Below are 26494 nucleotides of genomic sequence, written 5' to 3'. Positions count from 1 at the left end.
TCATATTTATGAGGCCTCTATACATAATACTTGCAAAGTTTGAAAAATAATAGACCTGAAGGAAATGTCTGCATTACACAAATATTCTTATTTTGGGAATACATAATCTGTGATAATAGAATTATAAAGTTTACTTCTGCATGTAATGAGTAAAAATTATCAAAGGAAAAAAAAAGAGTAAAAATCACATCTTGTTACTGTTTATCCATCACACTTGCATTAAGATGAGTTACATCAAAGATGATGAAAACTTCTGGGGAAAGTGAGAGAGGACTGGATTTTTGAAGAGTTCTTCATATGTAAGTGAAATGTAAAATGAAGGAGCCTCCTTAAGAAGTACAATCTATGATAGATATGATAGAAATTGGTTCAGTTTTAAGACTAGTAAAGCTAAAAAAAAACCTTGAGAGACAAAATAAATAAATAAAGGATCAAGAGTAAATTCTACTTCCACCTCTACCACTAAATCAAAAGGGTAACCTTAGATAAGTCAATGAACTCTCTGGGCCTTATTCCCACTATTAATCAAATAAAAGGCTGAACTAGATACGCGGGATTTAAAAAAAAATTTTATTTTATTCAAGTACAGTTGATTTATAATGTTCTGTTAATTTCTGCTGCAGAGCAAAATGATTCAGTTATACATATATATACATTCTTTTTCACATTCATTTCCATTATGGTTTATTACACAATATTGAACATATAGTTCCCTGTGCTATACAGCAGGACCTTGTTTATCCATCCTATATATAATACTTTGCAGGGATTTCTTAAATATACTTGTAAAGGTCCTACTCCTAAAGATTTTGTTTCTGCGAACAAACCCCTGGTATCTATTTTTTAAAAGCTGGTTGATTTTTTAAGACTTTATGAGCCATTGGACTATAAATGTCCCTTTCATTTCAGGAGTGGTAGGATTTAAGTGAGTTTCCACTACTCTCCTACATAATTATGCTCCAAAACAATTATTTCTGACCTCTCTACTTCTACCAGTATTTCATCCCCTCTTTCTCTATTTATCCAAATTGTTTTTAGTTCTGCTCAAATCTACTGTTTTCTAATACCACCATTAAGAGGTGACCATAAGTGACCTCTCCCTCTAGTGAACTGCAGAGCTGTTATGGGATATTATTCAACATTTAATGTGACTTGCTGGCAATGTGTATAGTTTTTGACCTTGGGATGCTTAATAATTTGCAAATGAATCTCCTTCAATTGTCTGTTCCTCCAGTAAAACTTAGCCATTTCTTTCTTTTTTTAAAAAAATTTGGCTGTATCATGTGGCTTGTGGGATCTTAGCTCCCTGACCAGGGATCGAACCTGGGCCCCAGCTGTGCAAGCACCAAGTACTAACCACTGGACTGCCAGGGAATTCCCAAAGACTAGGTCATTTCTTACAGGTCATCCACCTTACTGAGCACAGTGGGATGCAACAGACTGAAGGTCACTAAAACAACTGGTAAAGCAATATACAATAAGAAAAACTACATCACTGATCTCACTTGTTTCCTAATAGTGAGAAATACATAGACTTACCGAAAAGGTCCATCTGATTTTTCTGAGTGGACTGATATGGAGACTGTTGCAGTTATATCAGGTACAGGGGCTGGGGCAGAAGACGGATTTCCAGGCACAGGAGGGGCCAAGGAAGACTGATTAGAGGTTAATGAAGATATAGATGGAGCCGGGTGACTTGATGAAGATGTCACTGGAATCATGAGAGGATCTTGTTGTCTTGATATTGGAGATCTCATCAGAGGTTGTAGGTTCCGCTGAATGAGTGGTCTTGGAGGTGGTATTGGGGGTGGGGGTGGCGGCAACTGTTTTCTTAGTCTTTTCGTATAACCAGTTTCATTTTTGAAGTTATTAACAGCCTACAGACACCAAACATAAAAATGTAATGTAGTATTTACTCAAGTACGGTTAAATCAATTAAAAGATTTTTTTTTAATTTTCATAAAAAGGGATACAAATATAGCTACCTGTCGTAAGAACTTATTGGCAATTAAAGCATCAGGAGAGACATCATTCTGATGACATGTTGGACATGTATGTTCATCTGATTCCAAGAGAGCTGTCCTTATACCTATGTATAAGATTTTAAATATTAACAAAAGCATAGTTAGGAAACCAGTTTTTAGTGAATGAATTAAAAAGACCATTTACATGTGTTCAGTTACATTACTGTTTTCCAAGCACACATCACTAACCATTTCTATTCTTAGATTAAGAAATTTAAAAGTAAAATTTCTCGCCTGATAGCATTCTTCTGCTCTAACCTCTCTCTACCTTAAAAACAGAAGTAATGGATATATGCTAAACAAACATTTAAACTGAGAGAAAAGATGTTCTTTCCCCAATACAATTCTCTTTGTTTAGCTAGTAATCGGATTATAGGGAAAAAAAAAAAAAAGAAATAGAGAGAGTCTAGAAAGAGACAAAAACATTATATGGCTAATATAGGGCTTTTAAAAAAGCATCACTTGGGAATTCCCTGGTGGTCCAGTGGTTAGGACTCTGCACTTTCACTGCTGAGGGCCCGGGTTCAATCCCTGGTAGGGGAACTAAGATGCCACAAGGTATGTGGTGCTAAGAAAAAAAGCATCACTAGAAAAGGGCATTATAAATAACAGAAGCATTATTCAGGCAAGGAAATCAGGGACATCTATAGCACAGCAGGTAAGAACCAATACTAAATTATAGATGCACTATGCTTCAGTGTTGCAAAAAATCCAATCATTAGCAGTCTGTTAAATTCAAGACATACTCTGAAACAAGTTTTAAGTGACCTCTTCTTGACTTTGGTCTTCACTGAAGAGGCCCCATAAGAAAGATTTGTATACCAAAACTACCTTTTTTTTGTGGCCGTGTGACCAGTGATCAAACCTGCGTCCCCTGCAGTAGAAGTGTGGAGTCTTAACCACTGGACTGCCAGGGAAGTCCCCCCAAACTATCTTTAGAAATGATAAAGACCAGAGCAGGACTGAGCAATGAAATTTTCAGATGACATCATTTTCACCTGGGTAAGAAGGGACAAACTTAAGATAAGTGGCAGAAAAAAATCAAGTGCTAATAGAATATAAATGACTCAAGACAAAAGTCACAAGTAACCCCTTGGCAAATGTTGGGTAATATCTTTACAGAGTAGTTCTCATCACACTTAAGAATTTTAGAATAAGCTATTTTTCACATTCCTAGAAAGGGACTTAGATATCATTTAAAAGTACTTCTGGAATATCTAAAGCCCAAAAGGCTTTTAAATTTCTGTATACCACTTAAAACACAGAGAAAATAAAAATCCTACATTTTATAAAACCTCAGTAAAGTCACCCTGATGAAGGTAAAGAAGGTGGTCAATTCTAATATTTAAAAGGACAAGGAGGTTGTTTTTTTTTTTTTTAAAAAGTAGCAACAAAGTTATTAAATGCTCATTGATTAATTTATCAATAATTCATATTTTATTATTAAAATATACAATATTGCTAACAGCCTTCCCAAGGAAATACACATACTCTAAATTATGTATTGTCAAAGATTCAACATTTCTTACATTCATCACAATAACTGTTTCCACAGCACGGAATGACAACAGCATCAGTCATAATATCTTTGCAGATGAGACACAACAATTCATCTGGGATAGGATCATCTTCTTCTGAAGATGATGATGGTTCCTCTGGTAAAAAAGGTGGTTTTTCTTTTTTCCCAATTGCATATGCTTCTCTGTAAAAGAAAGTTTTAGTGTTTTAACATTGTTAAGGCAAAGTATTTCCCCCAAAATTTACATATTCTTCTATACCATAATGGGTACTTATAATTCAGTACAATGTCAAATCAGTTTATGTTAAGTGTGTACCTCCCAAAATAAGGGAGCAGTTATGAACATCCTCCCCTAAACAAAAAGATATAAAACAAAATCCTAAACAAGTATAACAAAAAAGAAAAAAAAAATGCTATCAAAGTGGCTAAAAGGATCTTCGAATCTGTAACTCTAAGAACTGAGAGCCAGAGAAGTAAAGCGACACAGTGTCACAAAGTTATATTTATATGGGTGGCAGAGACGGGATTTGAGCTTAAGCTATGACAACACCCTAATCACTATTTTCTCTACTACCATGTTTCTTGGGGGGGAAAAACTGTTTTTTCTTCCTCCATAGTCTAACAGTCCCCAAAACCTGTGAAGGTACTAATGTGAATACCATAATATGGTAAACTAAAATTGGTACTGACATTACACAATTAAGGAGGATAATTCAAGGGAAATATGTCACTAATCACACCAGTAATTAATAGCCAGAATTAGACTTCAAAACAGTGGTCTACTATACTTAACATTTTAAGAGAGATTAATCTATTTATAGTCAATTAAGAAATATTCATGACTTAAATATTTAGAATATGTGTAAAAAATTTAAAGGAACACCTCATTAGATATTTGGAGGTCCATTTTTCGTAGAAATGTTACTTTGCAGAAATGTTGGGTATTAAATATATTAAAAATAAAAAACCAAAATATTCTATTCTCAGACATCACCACTGCTTCCAACACCCTCATCTTCTCTGTAATCAGGCACATTTGTAAAACAGGAATTCCTAGAGAAATCCTTTCTGTTTCATTCAGGAACAGAGTGTGTTCATCGCAATGCTGAAAATGAAAGAATCTCATCTGGACAGAGCAGGGTACCTTAGGTGTGTTATTTGTGTTGCAGTTGCTCCATAGACATCACCACGATTCCAGAAATATGTATCAATTTGCTTATGCCCCATTGTTCCCAATTTGTGAAAGAGGAGTCTCCCACTGCCCAAAAGAGAGAAAAGAAAAGGAGAAAAAAAAAAAAAAAAAAAGAGGAGAAGAGAGGATAGAAAAAGAAACAGAAGAAGAGTCTAAGTTGCTTATCAGTGGTGTTAGTGGAGAGGGTGAAAGTTTCATTTAAAATATTTGGGTTCCCATTTTCCCCAGTATTTGCTATGTGTTTGGCACAAAACGGGCTTTTGTATTTCAGTATTCAAAAGCAATGAAGTTAATTATTAGTAGGGGTTCACAGGTGATGTTAATTTTTCCAACACAAATTTCTATTTAAATACTTTTATATCTACATATTATATTAATATGTAGCCGTCTGCTCTTAAATTGTGTCTGTAAAAGTCATCAATTTCAACCTAAAGCTGTTTGGAATCATGTATGAAATGTCTGAATTAGAAACAGCGTAACAACAAACTGCTCTAAGATGAACCACAAAAACAGAGGATGGTAGACTGATAAAAAATAGATGGGAGTGAAGTTGAGAAAGTGAGCAGGGTTGGGAGTTTAGGAAAACATTAATTCTTATCTGTGAACTAAAACAATGTATTTACTCAAGAACAATGTATTTACCTACTCAAAAACAATCTTTTTTCAGTATCACTCTGTAAGCATAGCCATTTTCATCATCCTTACCTGCTCACCGCATCTGACAATATAGCATGAAGCTGAGGAAAACTGTTCTTAACATAATTTTGTCACTAAGAACATGGACATCTATTCTCTAAATTGATGTTTCTCAAGGTATGCCCTAAGGATCCCCTAAACTCATAATCTCCTCGAGGACTTGTTAAAAAATGCAGACTCAGAGTCTCATCATATAATCCCTGGGGGCGGGGCAGGGTACCCAGGTTGTTTAACACACTTTTATAAGAGATTCTTATGCACGATTAAGTTAGCGAACCATATTCCAAAGAACACTTAATATTGTGTTTTATATTGTGAGAGTTTACAACTGTTGACGGTAATCAAAAAGGTAATTAAATGTATTAATAAAAGCAGATAAAAAGGGAAGTTATCTAGTTGAACTATGCCTCTAGGTTTACTGTCTATTCATTTCATTAAAAATTGGCTCATAAAATAAAATCTGAAAACACATTAAAAATAAGCATTAAGGTATAGCTGATCTGAACTAATGGTTTATGAAATAAACCACACTTCAGAATCTTAAGACTCACACAGTATATCCAAACTTATTCAAGATACCTCAGCATTTCCTTTAATCTTGGCACTTAAATTTGCCTTGATATCTTGCAGAACTTTTATTCTTAAGCCTCCTGCTTCTCAGAAAGTTTAAGATACTTGTCTTGTTCTTTTAAAGGATGCAAACAGCATAAAAGACTATGTGGGAGTATGTAAGTGAATGAGGAAGAGAGCAGGGAATGACAGAAAAAGAAAAATTAGAAGACCACAAGGGAAGTGGCACTCACTGGCAGCAAAAAACCCCAAATCCATTTTAAATTTGCTTTAAATGGAGCAGACTGCAGCCTCTCATTAACACAGAAATGCAACATGTGGAGACTAAGTCTTGGTATACAACGTTCATAAGGAATCCAACTAGCCAACTTACAAGCCCAAGATTAAATAAAACACTATCACCTGGACTGACTGTAGTCTCCATAGATCATACCTAATTTGAATACTTACGCATCTATAGTTGGTATTGCATATTTTCCAGTGTTGGTAAGCATTGCACCTTTCATGTTAGGATCTTTCACCTCCATCATAAAACTTCTGGGAATTCCAGTGCTCTTTTTAATCCTAGGACCAGATTCAAAGTTCTTATCCTGTATGTATGGGAAAGGAGAGAGGAGGAGAAAAAGCAGTTACCTTCATTTAATATTAGCTAACACGCATTGCTAACATCATATATGATCTCATTTAATCATCACAACAGCCATGTGAGGTAAGTACTATTATTACCTCCATTTCACAGAGAAGAAATAACAGGCTTGGAGAAATCAAGTAACTTGCTCACTCAGTGGCAGTGTCAAGATTTGAAGCCTGGCAGTTTGGCTCTAAAAGCTATGCTCATTTGCCATTGTAATAGAAAAGGCAGTATTTACCAAGAAAAATAATATGGCTAAGAAAAAATTTTAAGAAAAATAAGGTGTATCACAGCTTCTACTTTGAACTTACCCCATTTGTTGGGCAATTCTTAATATAATGGCCAGGTTTACCACAACGGAAACAAGTATAAGATGGAGGTGGTGGACCTAGAGGTTTCTTCATGTAACTGAAAGGGGAAAAAAAAATTACGTGTACACAAAGACTTGAAAAAAATGCTTTTGATATGAGGGGGGAGACCCCACCCCAAAGTACCTATTAGTATAAAGTATTTATGAACTTACTTGACTGGGTCGTATTCATGGCCAGATTGCGACATCATTGCTTTAATTTTATCTTCTTCAGAAGCATTGGCTTCAGCCAGATTGGCAGTCTGTTTAACAGGTAATTATTTGACACACACATTAGAAACACATTTAAGACCACACAGCCAAAGACAACACCACTCATCCTGTAAAGAGCAGTATCTAATCTTGCATAAAAACAGTTATTTACAAGTATAACCTAGAAGACGCCCTGGGAGTTCGTTAGGTCATTACATGATGTTTGGGTGTCTATGGTGCTGAAGAAAGTCTTTCTGGGGGCACTCAAACCTTAGACCCTGTTTGTACCTTACATTTAAGATTTGCATACTACTCTTCTAAGAGTTAAAAACTGAGATTAAGCTAGGAGAGAAACACTTGATGTTTTTAAGTCTTAAAAATAGTTCAAGTGTCACAGCATTAAGCATCAAATGTCAAGCATATAACTTGGAGGTAGGGTTGGGGGTAGAACAATTGAACATATTATGCAGCAGATACTACAACTCAGAAGGCTCTTTAGGTAGTGGTGTCAAATTTCAAACTAAGTGCAAAGCACATGCACTGAGCATTCAAATTTTAAATCCAACTCTCCAAAGATTTATGAACTTTATCTTTAAGGTATTACACACAATAGTCTAGATATAAGCAGGGTCTAAGGGAGTGAGTCCTAATAACTTGAATCTTCAAGCATCTAGCACTCATATCAGCCATTCATTAGATTTTAGCTTTACATTCATCCACAAAACAAGCAACCAGTTTTAACACTTTATTGTAATTTTATATACAAAGAATGCTTAACATTAACAGAGCTTAGAACAACAGCAACATTTACAGAAAACTGGATTACAGATGTTGAACAACTAATTTGTTTGAACCCAAACAGTAACTTACAAATAGTTTAAAAAAAAAAAATCCCCCAAACCTCCAAAACTCCGCAACTGCTTCCCACAAAGAAACAATGGTAGGAATAGACCAAAACTCAAATATGGTCCTTACAGTACACATGAATTAAAACAGTGAACTATAAGTTGCTAAAGATGTTAACTCTATGCTAAACCACTTTGCATTAAAAAATTATAGAGATTGGTTTTAGCCCACTTCATGTTTTAGAATCATCAACTTTAATGTTTACTTTTCCCACAACAGGAGCTTAAAAAGCTGTATTTGTTACTAGGACATTTTGGGGGATACATTCTAGGGGATAAGGACAAAACCTATAACAAAGCCAAAGACAAGATAGGGACAGCACTAATGGAAAACTCATCTAACTCATTAACTTCGGTTGCTAAATTTGGTTTTACATTTCTGATAGCAGGGAAAAAACGATTTTCGGAAAACTGGAAAACTTCCTTCTTGGCCCTCAAAAATCTGCCTGATCTGTAATATTTGCCTTTTTTCCCCTAAAGCACAATTTGCAAACTAAGTCTATTGTTTTAAAAATTAATCCATCACTAGTGCTTTCCCAAACAAAAGGTACACATTGTTGAGCAGAAAATTGCAAGCAATCTTATCGCAAAACATGGCATATACAATGATTTCAGGAGGTAACAATTTTCCCCTCTGCCAAACATACACATTGGTATATTCCTGCAAACAACTTTATACATTTACACAATTCATGTAGTCTGTGTTCAAACAAATTAGGTTGTTTAAAACTTTTTCTAATGCAGACAGACTACAAGTCTATAGCATAAAGAAACAATTGTATCACATTTAAAATGTTGACCTTCAAGGGATCAATTCAAATATTCAAGAAATAACCACGCCATCGTCCGTGTAAAGGAAAGCTTCTATTTTGGCTGCGTAAAGTCCACATAATTTACAGCCAAAACCAGGGAATTCCTCCAGGAAATTTGTTAGTTTCCAATGTATAATTAAACAAAATGTATGAGAGAAAAAAGCGAGTAAGTGTAGCTTCATGTGTTTCTTCTGTCTTGATGATGAACAATACTCCAACATTATGGTGAAGGTGATTTCAAAATACGCCCCCTATCTTCTCAAAACAGCAACTACTCTTTACAGGATAATAATAGTATGTACAATGTGTCTGCAAAATATCTCCTCCCCCAACCCCTCTTAAAACATTGTTCCACATTAAACAAACAAAAAAAAATACGATGTTAGAAAAAGATTTATATTTTCAAGAATATATATATATATATATATATACCTTCGTAAGCTGGGCCAGAGAAATAGACGCAGAAGAGTCATCAATCTGTTCACAAAAAATTAAACACACATTCAAGTTCCACACTGAAAACATCTGAAAGTGATCATTTAGTCCCTACTGCCACTTAATGTTCAAATACTGGGCATTTTTCTTAGACGTTTTCTAAAGAATGTTATCTTGTTTTAAAGCTGAAATGTAACTCACCCCACTTATCCTTCTCCACACATCCAACATACAGTAAATAAAGGCTAACCGTTGATAGGGACTCAATTACAAGGAGAAAACAGGGTAAAGAAAACTATATCACATAGGAAACCTGTTCAGAGTGGTGGTTTAATACTAAGTAAGAGTCCCATGTCTATCAATGGTCTCTAAATTTGATAATGCTCAAGACAATGTACACTAGAAGAGAGAGTAAGAAATCTTTCGAACTTTCCTGTAATGCCATTATATAACACTGTAAAAACAAGCAGCTCTTTAAAGGCTCAGATAATTGCTTTAATAAAACAGGTCCCAGATAATTGCTACTTTTTTCTTCTTTGAGTATGTACTGCTCAGTCTGAATAAATTCATTTATTCTCCCATACAAAGAGTAACAATAGCTAATCTTGCCAAAGAAACCACAGCTTTATCAGGGCAAAGATGTTAAGCCAAATAAAGGGAAACAAAAGGTACCCCGGGGCAGGGCAAACAGAGCAGTTACAGAATGGACTTTAATATGCAGAGAAAAGAAAATTAATTTAATCAAACAGAGCAAGTATTAAACATGGATATAAAAGGGCTTTAAAAAAAATTTTCAAATGTGACATTTAAAACTTCATTATTGTTCCCCTGAATATGTTAATACCAGCTTTAAAAAAATGTTTATGTATGTGTGTATGCACACACCTTTGGCATGTAACTCTAAAGATATGATTTCCCTACAAGTGTACCAAAATGAAAACATTATTAGCTTCCTATACAGTAAGTGGCCTGCTTATTTGACATGTTATAAATTTCTCATGCATTATTGGTCAGAACTCTTCTTTAAAATGGAGAGAATGTAACAAGATGTCTGCATCAAAGAAAAAAGGTGAGTCTTCATCATGTATTTTTCAGGTATTCCAGAGAACTAAGAGTATTAAAATAAAATCAGCATGACTTAGAGCCCCAAACAGAAATGTAATCAGTTTTGATATGAAGTTCTTAGCCCAATGCCCACCACAGCAGTAACTCAATAAATGGAAACAAAACTGATGTTGGCTAAATTTAAAATACATCTTATAAATATCTTAAGAGTTTTAAAAGTTAGTTTGATGGATATTATCACTGGGATGTTTACTTAAACAAAAGGTTCTTAGCTCCACATTGAGGGACTACAGAGTCCATAATGCACGAATCCCACATACATTCCTAGCCATATAACCCACCAGTGGGTTCTCACTCTTGTGCAGCTTTGATGTGTTCTTTCCTTAAAGAACGAGTATCTCAGGAGGTAAATTTAAAAAAGAAAAATTGAAAGAACACATAAATAGACTATTTTTATCCAGAACAAATTCTGACCTATTCAATCTATTTTGAAGAGGGTAACATTTTATTGCTATATCAACCAGGAATTACCTGAATTTTAAGAAACAAGGACTGAACAAACTGCTGTCAATCAATGAAATTAATAGCCTTTAAAAATAGCCTACTACTGTCTACAATATGCATACTGATCATTTCCTTAGAAAGAAAGCAATCAGTTATATCACCTTTTTTTATTGCTGGAACTAAAAAACTAACATTTTCTGGTTCTTCCCACTCCTAAGATATAGCTGTCTTTTTGTTATTATGCTGGGCTTTCCTATCCTTTCTTTTAGATTTCTGCCAACTTGTTATTAGTAGTGTATATTTATCTGGTTAAAAGTGGTTTCAGATATTCAACAGCATCTAAATCACTTTTTTCCACCAAATAATCCCTGTAACACTTTAATACCTTATAATACACAAGTCAAATTTACCACAAATTTAGAAAGGCATCCAATTGTTTTCTACATATAACAAGGTACTAAGAAATAAGTGTAAAATGCTGACAAGAAATGCTTTAGAAACTAGGAATTTATACGTACTAAACATCAATAAATACAGTAACTTTCAGATTTAAAAAAAAAATGCTACTTAAAGTAGTCTCCAAAAACACTGATTAATGCACACCGTAGACATCAAAATTAGCCCACATTCTCACATCTAATTTGTGGTCTTGCATCTGGAAGCAAGAATCTGAAATCTTTTATGCCAACTATATTTGCTTGAAATTAAAGGATCTTACAAAATGTAAGCAGGAAGAACCCGCAGCTTTGGAGTACCAACATAGAAGGATGACTACAAACAAAAGTTGTGGAATATAGATAGAAACAATCATCCTTGATTAGAGCTGGCTTTAATTATCAAAAGTGTACATACATTTACTTTTACTAATTAGAATTTTAAAATCTGGTTTAGTGATTCTGTCTTAATTGGCTTTTGTGAATTTGCACAATACACGTAAGTCTCCTAAGATGGGCACTAATTACACTTTATGAGTATATTCTCTCAAATCTTAAATGTCAGCAAATGTACCCCAAGCAAATAAATGATGGGGATATTAAGTTACCTAATATCTCCACTTAAAATTATTCTACCTAAAAATCAAAGCCGCTTTTAAAGTCATTTTTTAAAAAAAGAAGAAAGAAAAGAGAAACCTAAATAAGCATAAAATAAACTGCTTCTTGTAAGTGTAATACAGACATGCCAGGGAACACACAAGGCTAAAAGAACGTTAACTTTATTTATGAACATGTGATCTGTGTTTATACACATGCTAATAAACAAAAAGGAAATAACTGTTTTCAAGAAATAAAACTTCATCTGAATTAGTTTAAATACTATATAAAATGTACTTTATACAAAATGTGTTACATTAACTACTACAGTCACCAGTATAGTCAATCTGATTTGTGCTAGCATTTGGATACATAAAAATCAGTTTTAAACCAATCACCAGCAAAACAGAAACTGTGGACAGTCTTTACAGCATTACGCTTTAAAAAAAAAACAACCCCCGCCCCCAAAAAAACCCATATACCCCAAAGAGGGGGGAAAAAAAAACCCCCAAAACACTAAGAGTTGTGATTTTTGAATCACTATATTTAGTTCCATGAGAACTAAAGGCCATATACTTTATAGAGAACAAGTCCAAAGTTCAGATATTCTATGTTATCATGTTTAAGATCCAATGATCCAAGGTTAGTGAAATGCCTGATACACAATTAAAAGATCAGTAGCATTTTAAAAAGATAAAGTTGAAACAGCAAGCAATACCCTTAAATTCTACGTGAAGATTTCAGACATCTTGTATTGTGTACAAATCAAGCCTGAGCAGTCAAATGTTTAGAGAACCATCAAGTTTTACAGAACTCAATTACTACAGATATCTGTTCTGAAACGGATGTTTCACCCCACAACTTAGGAATGCTGCTGCCTTTTACTTAAAAGCTCAAAGTCAAAATGGTGTCATACTTAAGGTTACTAAGATGTTACCCTGGTTAAGGGGAGTTACCTTTGATAAGCTACAGCTTTCAGCTGGCTTACAATTAATGCAGCATTTTAATATCTTATGAGAAAGAGGAAATATTTTAATTTGGACAACTGAGCAGACTAGAGAAGTAGAAGACCTCTGTTAAAACTTGAGAACGATGTACTCAATTGTATAAAATCATCAAAATCATCAACGAGACACTGATATACTTGCAGGGGGCCCAATTCCAGGTTTCACTTTACAGTACAGATATAAACAAAGAATAGGAGCTCAAAATTGCCAAATAAAGCAAAACTAAATAATAAAAGCTGCATCAATGGTCTCTGGAAAGCTCTTTTCTATGACGTGTCTGAAACTGGAGAAAGCATCAAACCTTAAATATAAGCTTTGGATGTTGCTAATGCATTTTTCAAAGCCATCAATAAGGCAGAAAAAAAACCAAAAACCAAAAAAAAACAAAAACCAAAAAAAAAAACCAAAAAAACTAAGTGATACAACGTGAAAATGGCAAAATATACACTCCAAACATTTTTTATTGCAAGAAACAAAAAGCACACAACAGCCTGTACATACATACAAAATACTAACTATAGACAGACAGATGTAGAACATGTTACCATGTTCCTTAGTGTAAAACCTACATGATCTAAAAAAAGATCATACATTAACTGTACAACACAGCGTCATACAGGAAGAATGCTATCATATTTAATATGAAACAGTGTTTTTTTGGGCACCAACTACCCATTTCTACAAAATAAAGTGTGCAAATTATGCCACATATATCCATATTCAACTGAGCTGTCATCAAATACATTTTATTTACAATATGTACTATGATCAGTTGGATATTAAGTTCTAAAATGATTTACTTCACTGCTACATTATAAAGGTAAAAGCAATGTGTAGAAAAAGTGTGAGATTGTGTTTTTACATACTGCTTTTGAAGTTCCCATCACTGGTTCAGTTCGACTTCTAAAACAACAAAAAGAAAAACAGCATTAGCTCTCTGTGAGTAGCTATTAATGAATTTTTGTGATAAAAACATCTCTCTAATCACACTTTTTTTTTAATCACACATTTTTAGCAACACAATTTTTCCTTGGCATAAAGATTTTAAAACAGCCAATTTCAGAAGTAATAAACACTCTACCTTGATTAATCTTTACCACCTTTGAACAGTTTAAGATGCATTTCTGGTTTAAAAAAAAATCCATACTGGGGAATTCTAGAATAGGTGTGTATCTTGCCACTTACACAATAAATGTTTTCTGAAAGGTAGTACGAGGATTTTGTTATTTAAGAAACTTTGTCGTTATTTCTTAATAGATTGAACAATAATATTATTCCTCAGTTTCTTAACAGGTTACAGACGTGAATTTTCATACATCGGATTTCCTTAAAGCAAGACCACTGTTGTTAACATTTTTTAATTTGGATCCCTGAGAAATTGCTGTGCTCCAAAAACTAAATTTCAAATCCAGAAAGACAGGTTGGCAGTTTAATTTTTTAAAAAAGTCTCAAGACAATGACCAAAGACTAAATAAGAATTCTAAGTTCCAAAAAAATCAAGTCTGAGAGTATTTTGGTTAAAAGAATAAGTTAAATAAGTTGGTTATGGAGAACTGAACAAATTGATTTTTAAAATACATACACAAATAAGCTCAAGGAGAAATTCCTTTAAAAGTCCACATAGAAAAGGGGACAAGGGTCAAGTTGCTAAAATACAGCCTTTAAAGGCTTAGTTTTAGTTTTAAGTTTATGCTATCCTGACTACAAAGAAATGTCAGACAGCGTATGAATGGAGTTTCTAAATTTGTGCATGATTTGGAAGTCCTGAGATAAAAATGAAGTTTTCATTTACTAGTATTTGCTCAACAAATTCAAAGGTACTTCACGAGGCAAGTATATTACAAAGGAAATCATATACATAGTGAATTCACATTTAATTCTTTAAGGGGCAACTATTTCCCCTAGTATTGATACTTTGAACAATTCTCTCCCCAAAGTCTCTGAATATCAAAAAAAATCTACTGAAATCGAACGTTTGCTATTTTTAAAAAGCACTTGGTAAATTAAGGAATAACTTCACACTAGATTCTAGGAATTAATTCTTCTCTTACAATGTCTCAAAATTATGTAAAGTTAAAGGCACATAGTTCACTTGGTATTCACAGAAAAAAAAAAGTATTCAGCTTTTTAAGTTGTTGCTATACAGAACATATTACACAAAAAAACCTCCAAACGTTAACATATGGAATATAACTTTACACTAAACTAATGAGAATATACTTAGAAAACTTGTCCACATGAGGTAAAGCTCCAGGAAATGACTATTTTCCCTCAATTCCAAGAACACATTCCATTTCCCATGACTGGCAAATTCCAGAATGTTTCATTGACCAAAAGCAGAATTTGCCAGAATTTCAAGTAAGGCTACCTCACCTTTAAGTAAAAATCTCTATGCTTTAAATAGCTCAGGTTGCTACCCTTTTCACATATTATAATTGTTATCACCATTGAAATTTCAAGAAAGCAGAAAAAGTTAGATATAAAGTTTTAATCCTGCCCTTTTAGTGAATTTCTTAAGCTCTAGACCACTCCTAAGATATTACCGCATTCTTACTCCAATAAAGGGCATTTACCATGTGCCAGGCACTATTTAATTCCTACAACTCCCTGGAGTTAAATACTTATATCCCTATTTTATTTTGAGGAATCTGAGTCACAGACTTTAGGTAACTTCCTACACAACTGGTGGGAAGTAGTAAATGGAGTCAAACCTAAGCCTGATTCCAGTGTCTGTGGTCGTAAATAAATCCTAAGCGCTACAGCTTCCCAACAAAAGCCCTGTACTGATTAGGAACAAATGTTAGCATTACTGAATACTCGATGCTGACAAAATATTTAGGACAGATATCTTAAGACACTTAACATACATTTCTGTAGTGAAAAAATGGCAGGGGGAAAAAGTGTACAGGCAAATAAAAACCAAAGAAGGGGGCTTCCCTGGTGGTGCAGTGGTTGAGAGTCCGCCTGCCGATGCAGGGGACACGGGTTCGTGCCCCGGTCCGGGAAGATCCCACATGCCGCGGAGCGGCTGGGCCCGTGAGCCATGGCCGCTGAGCCTGCGCGTCCGGAGCCTGTGCTCCGCAACGGGAGAGGCCCACAACAGTGAGAGGCCTGCGTACCACAACAAAACAAAACAAAAACCAAAGAAGGGTTCAGAAATATTTATTCACTAATTTGAACATCGTTTTCTTGTCTTTGTAAATATTACCTATACAGAGCAAAAAATCTTTCTAGGGCTTCCCTGGTGGCACAGTGGTTGAGAGTCCGCCTGCCGATGCAGGGGACACGGGTTCGTGCCCCGGTCTAGGAAGATCCCACATGCCGCGGAGAGGCTGGTCCCGTAAGCCATGGCCGCTGAGCCTGCGCATCCGGAGCCTGTGCTCCGCAACGGGAGAGGCCACAACAGTGAGAGGCCCGCATACCGCAAAAAAAAAAAAAAAAAAAAAAAAAGTTCTGCAACGGGAGAGGCCAAAACAGTGAGGGCCCCGCATCCCGAAAAAAAAAAAAAAAAAAAAAAAAAAAATCTTTCTAATATCTCTTACTCCCAACTAGAGGTTAAGTTAGCTGGGGGAAGAAATCAGGAAAAAACAAACTCATCCTCATAATTTTAAGGATTAAGAAGACATACTCATTAGGGTAAAGTAATGAGTTCAGTTCTAAAATATACTTGTTCTTTCTCACAAAAAAAGTTTATTTTGAGAACTTAAACATGGGATTTAATAAATACTTACATAACATATGTCTTGCTTGTAGATTTAACACCTCCAATAGGAATTCTTCTAACAATTACAGATGAATTCTTAGGAATTAGAGCATTATCATCAGTATATTCTGTAAATAAAAAGATAAAGATTTGGATTTCTATTTGGGATTTGGATAAGTCATAGTCCTCAAGAAATAGAAAACTTCAACCAGACATAAATGTTATGGGAAATGATCTTAAATATAAAGGAGCATTAATAACTACATGCTCCTTGCATCTAGATTACTGAAATTGTCAGAACAAATATCCAAAGCCATAAGGGGGTTCTCTTAAAAGGACACCCAATAGTGTCAGCAGGTTCTTGGCTCTGGCACCTCTACTTTTGTGGAACTCCAAATCTCAGTAAGACTAAGTCATTCTCTATTTAGCCAGTAATGCAGAACATCTGAACTATATGAGAAAAAGCTGTTTAGAATGCAAACATTCTCTCTCTCCTAGGCCCTAAACACAGTATTACTGGGGAAGACACAGTCAAAAATTAAAATATGACACATTTCAAATACAGAATAAAGGGCTTTGTAATAAATAATTAAAAGTGGATGCAACTTTGGATAGTATGTTGATTCAAGGAAGGCCCCTCTGAGGAACTGACATGTGAGACTAAGAAGCCAGCAAGATGTGCAAAAACACCGGACAAAGAATGTTTCAGATAGAGGGAAAAGCATGTGAAAAAATGACACAAAAAGGCCAGAAGAGCTGATGAAAATGAAAGAATGACTTGAAATACAGGTAGAAAGGTACACATTATATATACTGATTCATATTTTGTTTCTAAGTACAACAGGAAGTCACTGAAGGATTTTAAATAAAAATGACATGACAATTTTAAAACAATATTAAAAACAAAGATAACTCTGGTATCTAAGTGGAGAATGAACCTGCATGGGAACAAGAATAGAAACAGGGTGACTAATAAGGAGATTGTTGTGTAGTTTAGGTAAGAGAGAATAATGATCTGTTCTGGAATGTGACAGAAATCAAGAGTCAGAGTGTTTTGAGGTAGAACGAAGGCTTTCGGATGGATGCGGGGGCAAGAGATGAAGGTGAAAGAGGAATCAGGAATGAATTCCTGGGTTCCTGGCTTAAGCAACTGGATGAACAAGGACGTCACTTTCTCAGAAGACAAACAGGGAGGAAGAATTTTTCTACTCTGGACTATTGCTTTCAATACTTTAAGAATGAAATTAAAAAAGAAGCTGGACCAATGAATTCAACTATGGTTAAAAAAAAAAAAAAAAAAAAAGATTTGCTATGAAAGGAATTCGTAAAATTACCGAAAAGAAAAATAATCCACTACAGAGAGACAGATGTAAAAATGTACCCATCTCCCTTAATCACACAATCAGGTATCAGGGTTCACTCTTTTAAGATTACTGAGTTTACGTGATTCACTAATGTTACTCAGCACCTAGGGGCTGACTACCACTGTTCTAATTATTTTATCACATATGTAAGCATTTTAAGCTTTTATATATGTATCAGCTCTATTGTTTTTAATCACACTATTACTATTTCCTGTTATAAACTAAATTGTTCAGGAAAGGGCTCTTTTCAGTATATTTCAGGTAGTAACTGTATCTTCACAAGTATCCAATTAGAGTGAAGCAATTTCCTAGATTTCGCATACCAATGTAAGACTACCATCATTATCTTTTGAATAGTTCAGGATAGTCCCAAATTCCAAGCTGAGTAAGAAAAACTGGGAGCAGGGGGGATGGGGTATCTTTTAAAATTCTGGAACCAAAACTTGGTGTCAAACACAGGACAGTTAAGCTTCTGCCTATGTAACAACCCTCAAAAGAGCTCACTGTGGGAACAAATAGCAAATATGTTCATGAGCCAACTTATTCATTTGATCAACACAGTGCTCTGTCAAGCTTAAAGTCTGGTGCCCTGATGCCACATACTTTCTAGTTGACCTTTTAAAGTACCTGAATTACACTGATGATTTCTTACCCTTTAAATACCTCCTTAATAAGTAGCCTGTTAGCTTCAAAAGACCCATTCTATGCAACACTGTCACTTCAGATCCAAAAACATGAAGACTATGGATGAAATGAAAAACAAGATGAATTTAAGAAATGGAGAAACAGTCTTGAAAATACTTCATCCTCAGCTTCCAAATCTTTCACACTAAGTTCAGGATAAAGGTTGTTTTGCTGTGTGTGTGTGTGTGTGTGTGTGTGTGGTTTTTTTTTTTTTGGAGGGGGACTGCAAATAAGCAGAAAATTAGGAAAACAAGTTTATTCAGGAAAAACATTAAAAAAGATAATTTGAGATTCATTTTGAAATACAGTCTAGAAATAAAGAAGAATTCTTAAATCTAAAACATGAAATTCTGATCCAAGCATTTTAGTCTAATTAAGATGTAAGAGTCCTAAACATGGACAGATTTCCAAAACTGTAAGGAATGTTTTACAGAAACATGATAGAAACATTAATTCAAACAAACGAAAGTGATCCAGTTCGGCATTCTTTCCTAGGCAATCTCCTAACTATGAAGCTATAAATATTTATTCCGTCCTCTTTAATTGACTGGACGGTGCTAAAACCAAGTGGCATTCTTACTCAGCTGCCTTGTGACACTGGATGCTATTTCTCATAAAACTCATTAAGTGCCTAGATATCTTTTTCTCTCCTAATTTGAGGACTGCATAAGATGCAAATTTTCTCTTCTCTTAACCAATCTAATAGCAAAGCTTTCTCCAATAATGACAGTTCACAAATACATAAAAAATATGCTGCTGGGCAAAGCACTTCCCTGCTTTCAGCGTTTGTAAAAATAACGTATCATATAATTTCCTGGCTTAGAAAAAAAAACAACACATGACAAAACTCTTAAATTCATGGACAAGAATTCCATCAACAATAATTTACTCCAGTTTAACCAAGTTGTTATCAATTATTAGGTGGAAAAGATGGACAAAGTCTAGCCTTAAATGATTAAATCCTGTTATACTCCAGTAAAATATGAAATTGCGTAGTATGTGATTAAAATTGCCTTAATATTCTCTAATTTCATTTATATTTTCTTTCCTCTCATTCTTTAAGTATCACTAACGTATCAAGATGGCATAAAATTCATATAAATCCATCTGTTCTGTTAAGCGTGACTACAATGCTTAAGAGATGCTTTTGTGGCCTTAAAGAATATCTTCAAGGTATTTTCTTGAATACTATTTTTAAAAGCTGTTTCTCAACTGTTCATGATCCCCAATAATTTTCCCACATAATTACAATTACCAAAGCCTCACATGAAGTGTCCCTTAGGTCTGATACACTGAAAAAAAGGGCGGGGGGGGAGTGGAGACTATTCTTTCATGTATTATCAAATGAGTATATAAAGTTCTTCCTATTGAGTATTTTTGAGTTGTGATATGCCAGTAGTACTGTTTCTTAACATAACACAATTATAGTTATGTCTGGATGTACTAATAAATGGAAAACAGCTCTTGTACATGACAAGAGTTACTCTACCTACCAAACTATACGCTAGACGTGGGGGCCCCCCCAAATTTCAACTAAAAGAACCCATGTTCCACCTTAAGCCAAATTTAGTGATCAATGAAATACCCTAACTAGCAGTTCACTTCACTTCTTCTCATCCCATCAGTAAAATTCAAAAGACTGACCTACTAAAAAACTACACATCAGCATTACAGTAGTGCGAAAAAGAAACCAAAACAAGTTCAAAGCCAGAATCTGAAAAGGCCATTTTGTCTCATTCTCATACCTATACTACATTCTCAATATTTTATATAAAACGCTTTTAAAAAGGAGAAAGAACTAAAGATTCCAATGAGTGGCTTCTATAAATAATCTACTCATATGGTAGCAGCCGACTATTTTTCAGTATCCTAGTATCAACATAATCATGTAAAGTCTAGCAATTACTATTAAAAAAGAAAAACCTGTACTTTTGATCTTTACGATATTGCTAAAGTTTAAGAGTAATGTGATGAACTAAGAGTTCAACTACCTAATTACTGCATTACTAATTCTGGAATTTACACACAAGACAAAAGTGGTCACACCGGAATATACCAAGTTCCAAAAGCAATTCCAACATTAAAGACTGGCTGGATTAAATCCTCTCAAACATTAAAGTGAGGATCTTTCACCACAACGCAGGCAACTCCAAAAATTAAAACTAACTAAATAAATCAGGGGAGGGAGAAGAGAACACAGAATTTGCCATTAAACCCCCAAACGTGGTTAGGTTAGAAAGTTAGAAAAGTATCTCTAGTGCTGCTTTAACAAATAAGCAGCCTGGCTTATGCGCTCCTCCCCTCCTTCTGATGAAAAACAGGTTAGAAAACGCCCCAGGGCAAGCAATCAGAGAACCTGGACGACACCCCCATCCTGTGCCACGGAAATCCTCGTTTTAAAAAATCATTTGGGAGGAATCATCAGACTTGCACGATTGGGGATCAGCCTGTTCCAGATGATCCAAGTACGCAGAAATCAAATAAGTCAAACTCCAGGGCTGACTGCTGCAACCCTTGGCTATCAATGAAAGTCGTCCCCAAAGTATTTGAAAGAACAGTCCCACAGGAGACATCATGGCGGTTAGTCTCCTGCCAGGCACCTCGCCACCAGCATCTCTCTTCCACCAGCGAGGATCTGGAGCCCCTGTGGCTCTTACCTTCTTTCGTCTGCGCGTTGGTGATCTGCAGGTCGCAGTCGGCAGCTTTCAGCTTCTCTCTCCCCATAATCTGCTTCTTTAAGTCGCAGAGGGAGATGTGGAGCCCATCAAAGGTGACGGTATCATAGTTGAGTTTAGAGGAAAATTTATAATGCACACAGGACATGGTGCCAAAGGATTCCTAAGGTTCAGCGAGGAGACGTGGACACGCTCAATATATGTATATTTATAAACTTAAGAGCAAAATATGTACACACACAGAACACTCAGAGACACCGAAGGACCCTAAGGCCTCAGATTAAATAACCCCTCAACCACAAGCGGGGGTTCGTAAAAACAATAATCCAGAACCCCCCCCCCAGATATTCAGAATCGCTTCATGTGGGAGGAGGTGGACGAGGACGGGGCAGGGGGCAAGCGAGAATCCGCCAACGGGCACAATGTCACCCCGCTGGGTCCCCCTCGCTCATGCTAAGGGCCGGCAGGAGACGGGGGCAGGCGGTGCAGTCAGTAGCGGTCAGTCCACACGTTAAAGTCCGAGCGACCCCGCGGGGTCAGGGGTCCATAGCGCGGCCGCACCTCCCGGTTGGTCTCTCTCTCCGTGGACGGGGGTGACCCAGGCCCCGGGAGAAGGTTGAGGGGAGAGGGCCTAGGCCCGGAGTCCACGAGCGGCCTCTCGCCTCCTCCTGGCTTCCGGACGACCGGCGTCGGCTGCCCCAGGCCCAGGCCCCCACCACACACAGACCCCTTTCGCCTGCTCCCCGGAGGCCACAGGCGGCCCCGCGGCCTAGGCCAAAACGCGCGGTCGGCGGAGGAGAGGCCTTCCCGCAGGCCGCCCCCAGCTCCGCCTCCCCCCCGCCGCCGCCGCCGCCGCCAACGCCGCCTCAAACACAAAGCCGGTACTAGGCCTCGGCTAGGCCTCACAGCGCCTCCTCACCACCCCGGGCCCCAGCCAGCGGCCGGGTGGCTTCGGCTGACCCTGGCGACGCCGCCGAGGCTCCCTGACGCTTCCTCTCGCCGAGTGCTCCGTGCTTCTCTCGCCTTTCGCTCCCGTCGCCTTTCGGCCCAGTAACGCAAGATTAGGCCCGGAAATCGCCGGGCAACGGAGAGGGCTCCGCCGACTCCCTTTTTGTTTCGCCCCCCTGCCGCTCTCGGGCCCTCACCAGGAGCCGGCGACACCTCCAAACCAGACACTATGGCGGACGCGGCCTGGCTTCGGGCGAGCGCCCCACTCCGGGGTCTCTTAAGCAGGGATTGCACGGGCGGCGCGCGCGGGGCGGGCCTGACGTGCGCTCATAGGCGGGACGAAGGGCGGGGCCTTCGGCGTCACAAAGCGCACCGGCCCGCCCACGTGACCCCGCGCTTTGTGACTCCCGAGCGCGGAACCTAAACCATCCGGGAGAACGGAAGAAACCATCTGCCTCAAAGTGGGGGGGGGGGGGAAACCATCGATTCCTCTCCCCAATTTAAATAAGCATTATGGTTGAAATGCAGTAAACTATGGTTGCTATGCAAGCACCCCCTAGCATCCTCTTACAACAAACTGGTTACCTAAAGCTCTTCCTAAGGAGAAATTCTGGAGCAGCCCCGGGCTCGAATTGATAACAACCACTACTGTAAAGATATATTGAGCTCTTACTATTGGGCTGAGCTGGGGGGTAAGGGCTTTACAGTATTTCCACGCTCGGGAGCCTAGTTGTTTGGGTTGGAATCCTAGCTGTGGGGACTCTAGATTTTACTCCTCTGTGCCTTAGTTTCCTCGGTTATATTATAAAATGTCGTTTAAAAAATCGTATTTGGTTTACTGGGCTGTTAGAGATTAAATTAATGAATACATTTCCATTGTTTAGGACCGTCCCTGGCACATGGTTCAATGTGGCTCAATAAATGTTAGTTTAACAACATCAACAAAAAACCGGACGTGGTCAGCACTACCGTTATCTCCAATTTATAAATAAGGGAACTGAAGCTAGCGAGCGATCATGCACTTTCTGAATTCGCAGAATCAGGGGAATGTCTGCTCAGTGGCGGGGTCCGAAATTCCATCGCTAATTATACATGCCGGGAACTGTACCAAGAACCCCCTCGGTAGATTGGAATATTTTTTCCTTGGTGCATGGGGAAGTTATTATTACATCCATAAAATTCATAATGTAATGAAATTGTGTTCATAAACTGCAGTAATCACTATTATTTACAAATGCATTTTCCGCATCCTCTCTGAATTTTACAGGCTGGGCTCAGAGAAGTTAGTCACTGGGAGCAAGGTCACACAGCCAAGACGTGGCAAAGTTTACCAGGGACTTCCTAAATACACACTCCAAATTCTTACTGAACTCGGTTTAAATCAATTATCTTATTGTAAAAGTCTCCTGAGGCCACCTTATCTAAATAGCACCGTCATCATTCTCCATTCCTTTACTCTTAATTTTCTTCCAAGCACTCACTCATCATTACTTACAGGGTGTATGTTTACTTTTAAATCCTCTGTCTCCCCTTCAGCTGAGAAAAGGGATTTTTGTCTCTTTTGCTTATACTGTATCCCCAGCTCTTAGAACACTGCTTGGACATAGTAGGCACTCAAGAAATGTCTGTTGAATAACTAAATACATTTTTATGTGACCTATAGAAATACCATAGCGATAAGATTTTGGCAAATCAAGGGCAGTCCCAGAGACACAAATACAATTTAATTCAACCACATTATCATCAGTGCTTTTCATATGTAACAAATTTCTCTCTCCTTTATCTTTGGTAACTCACTAAAATTTTCTTGCTCTTGGGTCCACTGTAGAACAGCTGCTTTTCTTGAAAAAAATCTCTGCGTGAATGAAAGGGGGAAAAATCACATCTAATGAAAGAAAAACTGGACAAGAGAATGGCAAATCGTCTTGGTATCCCTGCCTCAAAAGGGGTCTTTGGTTAATTCCTCCACACCCAATTTAATTAATCAACCTGACGGGATTCAAAGGAGGCCACACCCTTAGGGTAGAGTAGATCAGACCCCTGCCAGAAGAGGAGTAAGTGTACTTTGAAAGAATACAGTCAGTGGTATGACTTGGTCCAACCGTTCTCCTCAGCCAAGAGCCCTATACAAAGCTTTGTTCACCCTTGGCACTCATTTATGGAGAGCTCAGGCCTTATCACATCAAACAGGTCAAAATGTACCCACAACCCACATTAAATATACTTTTGATGAGATTTTTTAAAATTTATTTATTTATTTATTTTTGGCTGCGTTGGGTCTTTGTTGCTGTGCGCGGGCTTTCTCTAGTTGCGGCGAGCGGGGGCTACTCTTCATTGCGGTGGGTGGGCTTCTCGTTGCGGGGCTTCTCTTGTTGTGGAGCACAGGCTGTAGGCGTGTGGCCTTCAGTAGTTGTGGCTTGCGGGCTCTAGAGCGCAGGCTCAGTGGTTGTGTCGCACGGGCTTAGTTGCTCCGAGGCATGTGGGATCTTCCCGGACCAGGGATCGAACCCACATTGGCAGGCGGATTCTTAACCACTGCACCACCAGGGAAGTCCCTGATGAGATTAACTGAGCTGCTTGACTAATTGACAAAATGTTACATTTGGTCCATTTCATTAAATTCCTTTACTAATATCAATTTTGTAAATTTCTTTTGGTTATATGGAACTACATTCCCTGCCACTGCTGTACCCACCTCCCCAATATTTTTGTAAGCCCTTGAAAAGCCTTTTGTGCTATACCTATGGTGAATGAAGCACCCCTTTCCAAGCTCCTCCTCTGTAGCAATTTTGGGGCTCTCACATCTAGGATTTCATACCTTTGTTATTCTCAAACCCACTGTACCCTCATACCTCCATCAAACACATACATTTAGTAGATCTCTTACCTTATTTCCTTTTGCTAAAATTTCCTAATTGGGAGACTGAAGAAGCTCTGCCTGTTCACTGCAGGGGACTTGGACTACTACCCAGGCTCCAGAAGTTAGAGTGAGGCCTGCCCCCACGGAGACTGTATTTATATACATTTATAATCCAATCCCCCAAGTGCCCCAGTAGCAGTGACATCACCAGATTCTTACTCTGGCCTGCACACTCTCAGGCCAAATTCATCAAAGGTAGATACATATATCCCCATACCACCAATGTCTCTTCCCCAGATGGTTGATTGATTGCCCTTATATTACGTTTATATTTATTTAATATTGGGGCCTACAAAAATTTTTGCGTTTTTAATAGAATCTATCAGTCTTTTTCCCTTCACTTTTTTTTTTTTTTTGCCGAACCACTTAGCTTACAGGAACTTAGTTCCCTAACCAGGGACTAAACCCACGCTCTCGACAATCAAAGTGCCAAATCCTAACTACTAGTCCGCCAGGGAATTCTCTCCTTCATGGTTTTTACCTTTATTTGTATACTTAAAAAAGTAGTTCCTGGCCATTCAGCACCCACTTTAGATATTTATTTGCTTATGTGTCCTTCTAGTTTATGTATGAGCTTCCTGAGTTTAAATTAAACTCTGTAATCTATTTGAATATTTTTGTGTATAGGATACACAGAGCAAAGATCATTTTATCCCTTTTAAAATTGCGGGGCATCCCTGGTAGCGCAGTGGTTGAGAATCCTCCTGCCAATGCAGGGGACACAGGTTCGATCCCAGGTCCGGGAAGATCCCACATGCCGCAGAGCAACTAAGCCTGTGCGCCACATCTACTGAGCCTGTGATCTAGAGCCCGTGAGCCACAACTACTGAGCCCGCATGCCGCAACTACTGAAGCCCACGTGCCTAGAGCCCGTGCTCCGCAATGAGAAGCCACCAGCCCGTGCTCCGCAGTGAGAAGCCACCGCAGTGAGAAGCCTGCGTACCACAACGAAGAGTAGCCCCCGCGCTCTCTGCAACTAGAGAAAGCCCGCGCACAGCAACGAAGACCCAATGCAGCCGAAAATAAATAAATAAATAAATAACTTGTTTAAAAAAAAAATTTCTTAAAAAAATAAATAAATAAAAATAAAATTGTGAAATAATTGTTAACAAAGAAAAAAGCATAAATATATATATTATGATTTGATGCAAACGACAATATGATCTATAAAGGGACTTTGTTTTTAAACTATTTTTATCTTACGTCTATTTATAATAGATAGATGATTTTAGTTTTTAGAATATTTT

The 26494-nt window shown here is 37.4% G+C and overlaps 1 protein-coding gene across 3 annotated transcripts in view; it reads right to left on the bottom strand.

Annotated features, from left to right (window-relative positions):
• The window catches only part of RBBP6 (RB binding protein 6, ubiquitin ligase), a 32708-nt gene extending 10104 nt beyond the window's left edge, over nucleotides 1-22604 (bottom strand). Inside the window, exons 1-11 of one of the 3 annotated variants that reach the window (XM_028498311.2) lie at nucleotides 22525-22604; nucleotides 21362-21542; nucleotides 16685-16784; nucleotides 13820-13856; nucleotides 9344-9388; nucleotides 7156-7244; nucleotides 6944-7040; nucleotides 6452-6591; nucleotides 3554-3726; nucleotides 1986-2089; nucleotides 1540-1877 (exon numbers count right to left, since the gene is read on the bottom strand). In XM_028498311.2, the coding sequence (XP_028354112.1) occupies nucleotides 1540-1877; nucleotides 1986-2089; nucleotides 3554-3726; nucleotides 6452-6591; nucleotides 6944-7040; nucleotides 7156-7244; nucleotides 9344-9388; nucleotides 13820-13856; nucleotides 16685-16784; nucleotides 21362-21527 (1289 nt within the window). In that variant the 5' untranslated portion in view covers nucleotides 21528-21542; nucleotides 22525-22604. Of the gene's footprint in view, nucleotides 1-1539; nucleotides 1878-1985; nucleotides 2090-3553; nucleotides 3727-6451; nucleotides 6592-6943; nucleotides 7041-7155; nucleotides 7245-9343; nucleotides 9389-13819; nucleotides 13857-16684; nucleotides 16785-21361 lie in introns of all 3 variants that reach the window. The other 2 variants (XM_028498310.2, XM_007105637.4) reach the window with 2 other exon arrangements.
• Nucleotides 22605-26494: the final 3890 nt, after the last annotated feature.

The sequence above is a fragment of the Physeter macrocephalus genome, chromosome 14, assembly GCF_002837175.3.
Source record: "Physeter macrocephalus isolate SW-GA chromosome 14, ASM283717v5, whole genome shotgun sequence".
Classification (NCBI taxonomy): Eukaryota; Metazoa; Chordata; class Mammalia; order Artiodactyla; family Physeteridae; genus Physeter; species Physeter macrocephalus.
Note: the sequence above shows the minus strand (reverse complement) of the source record. Positions and strands in the feature narration are given on the sequence as shown.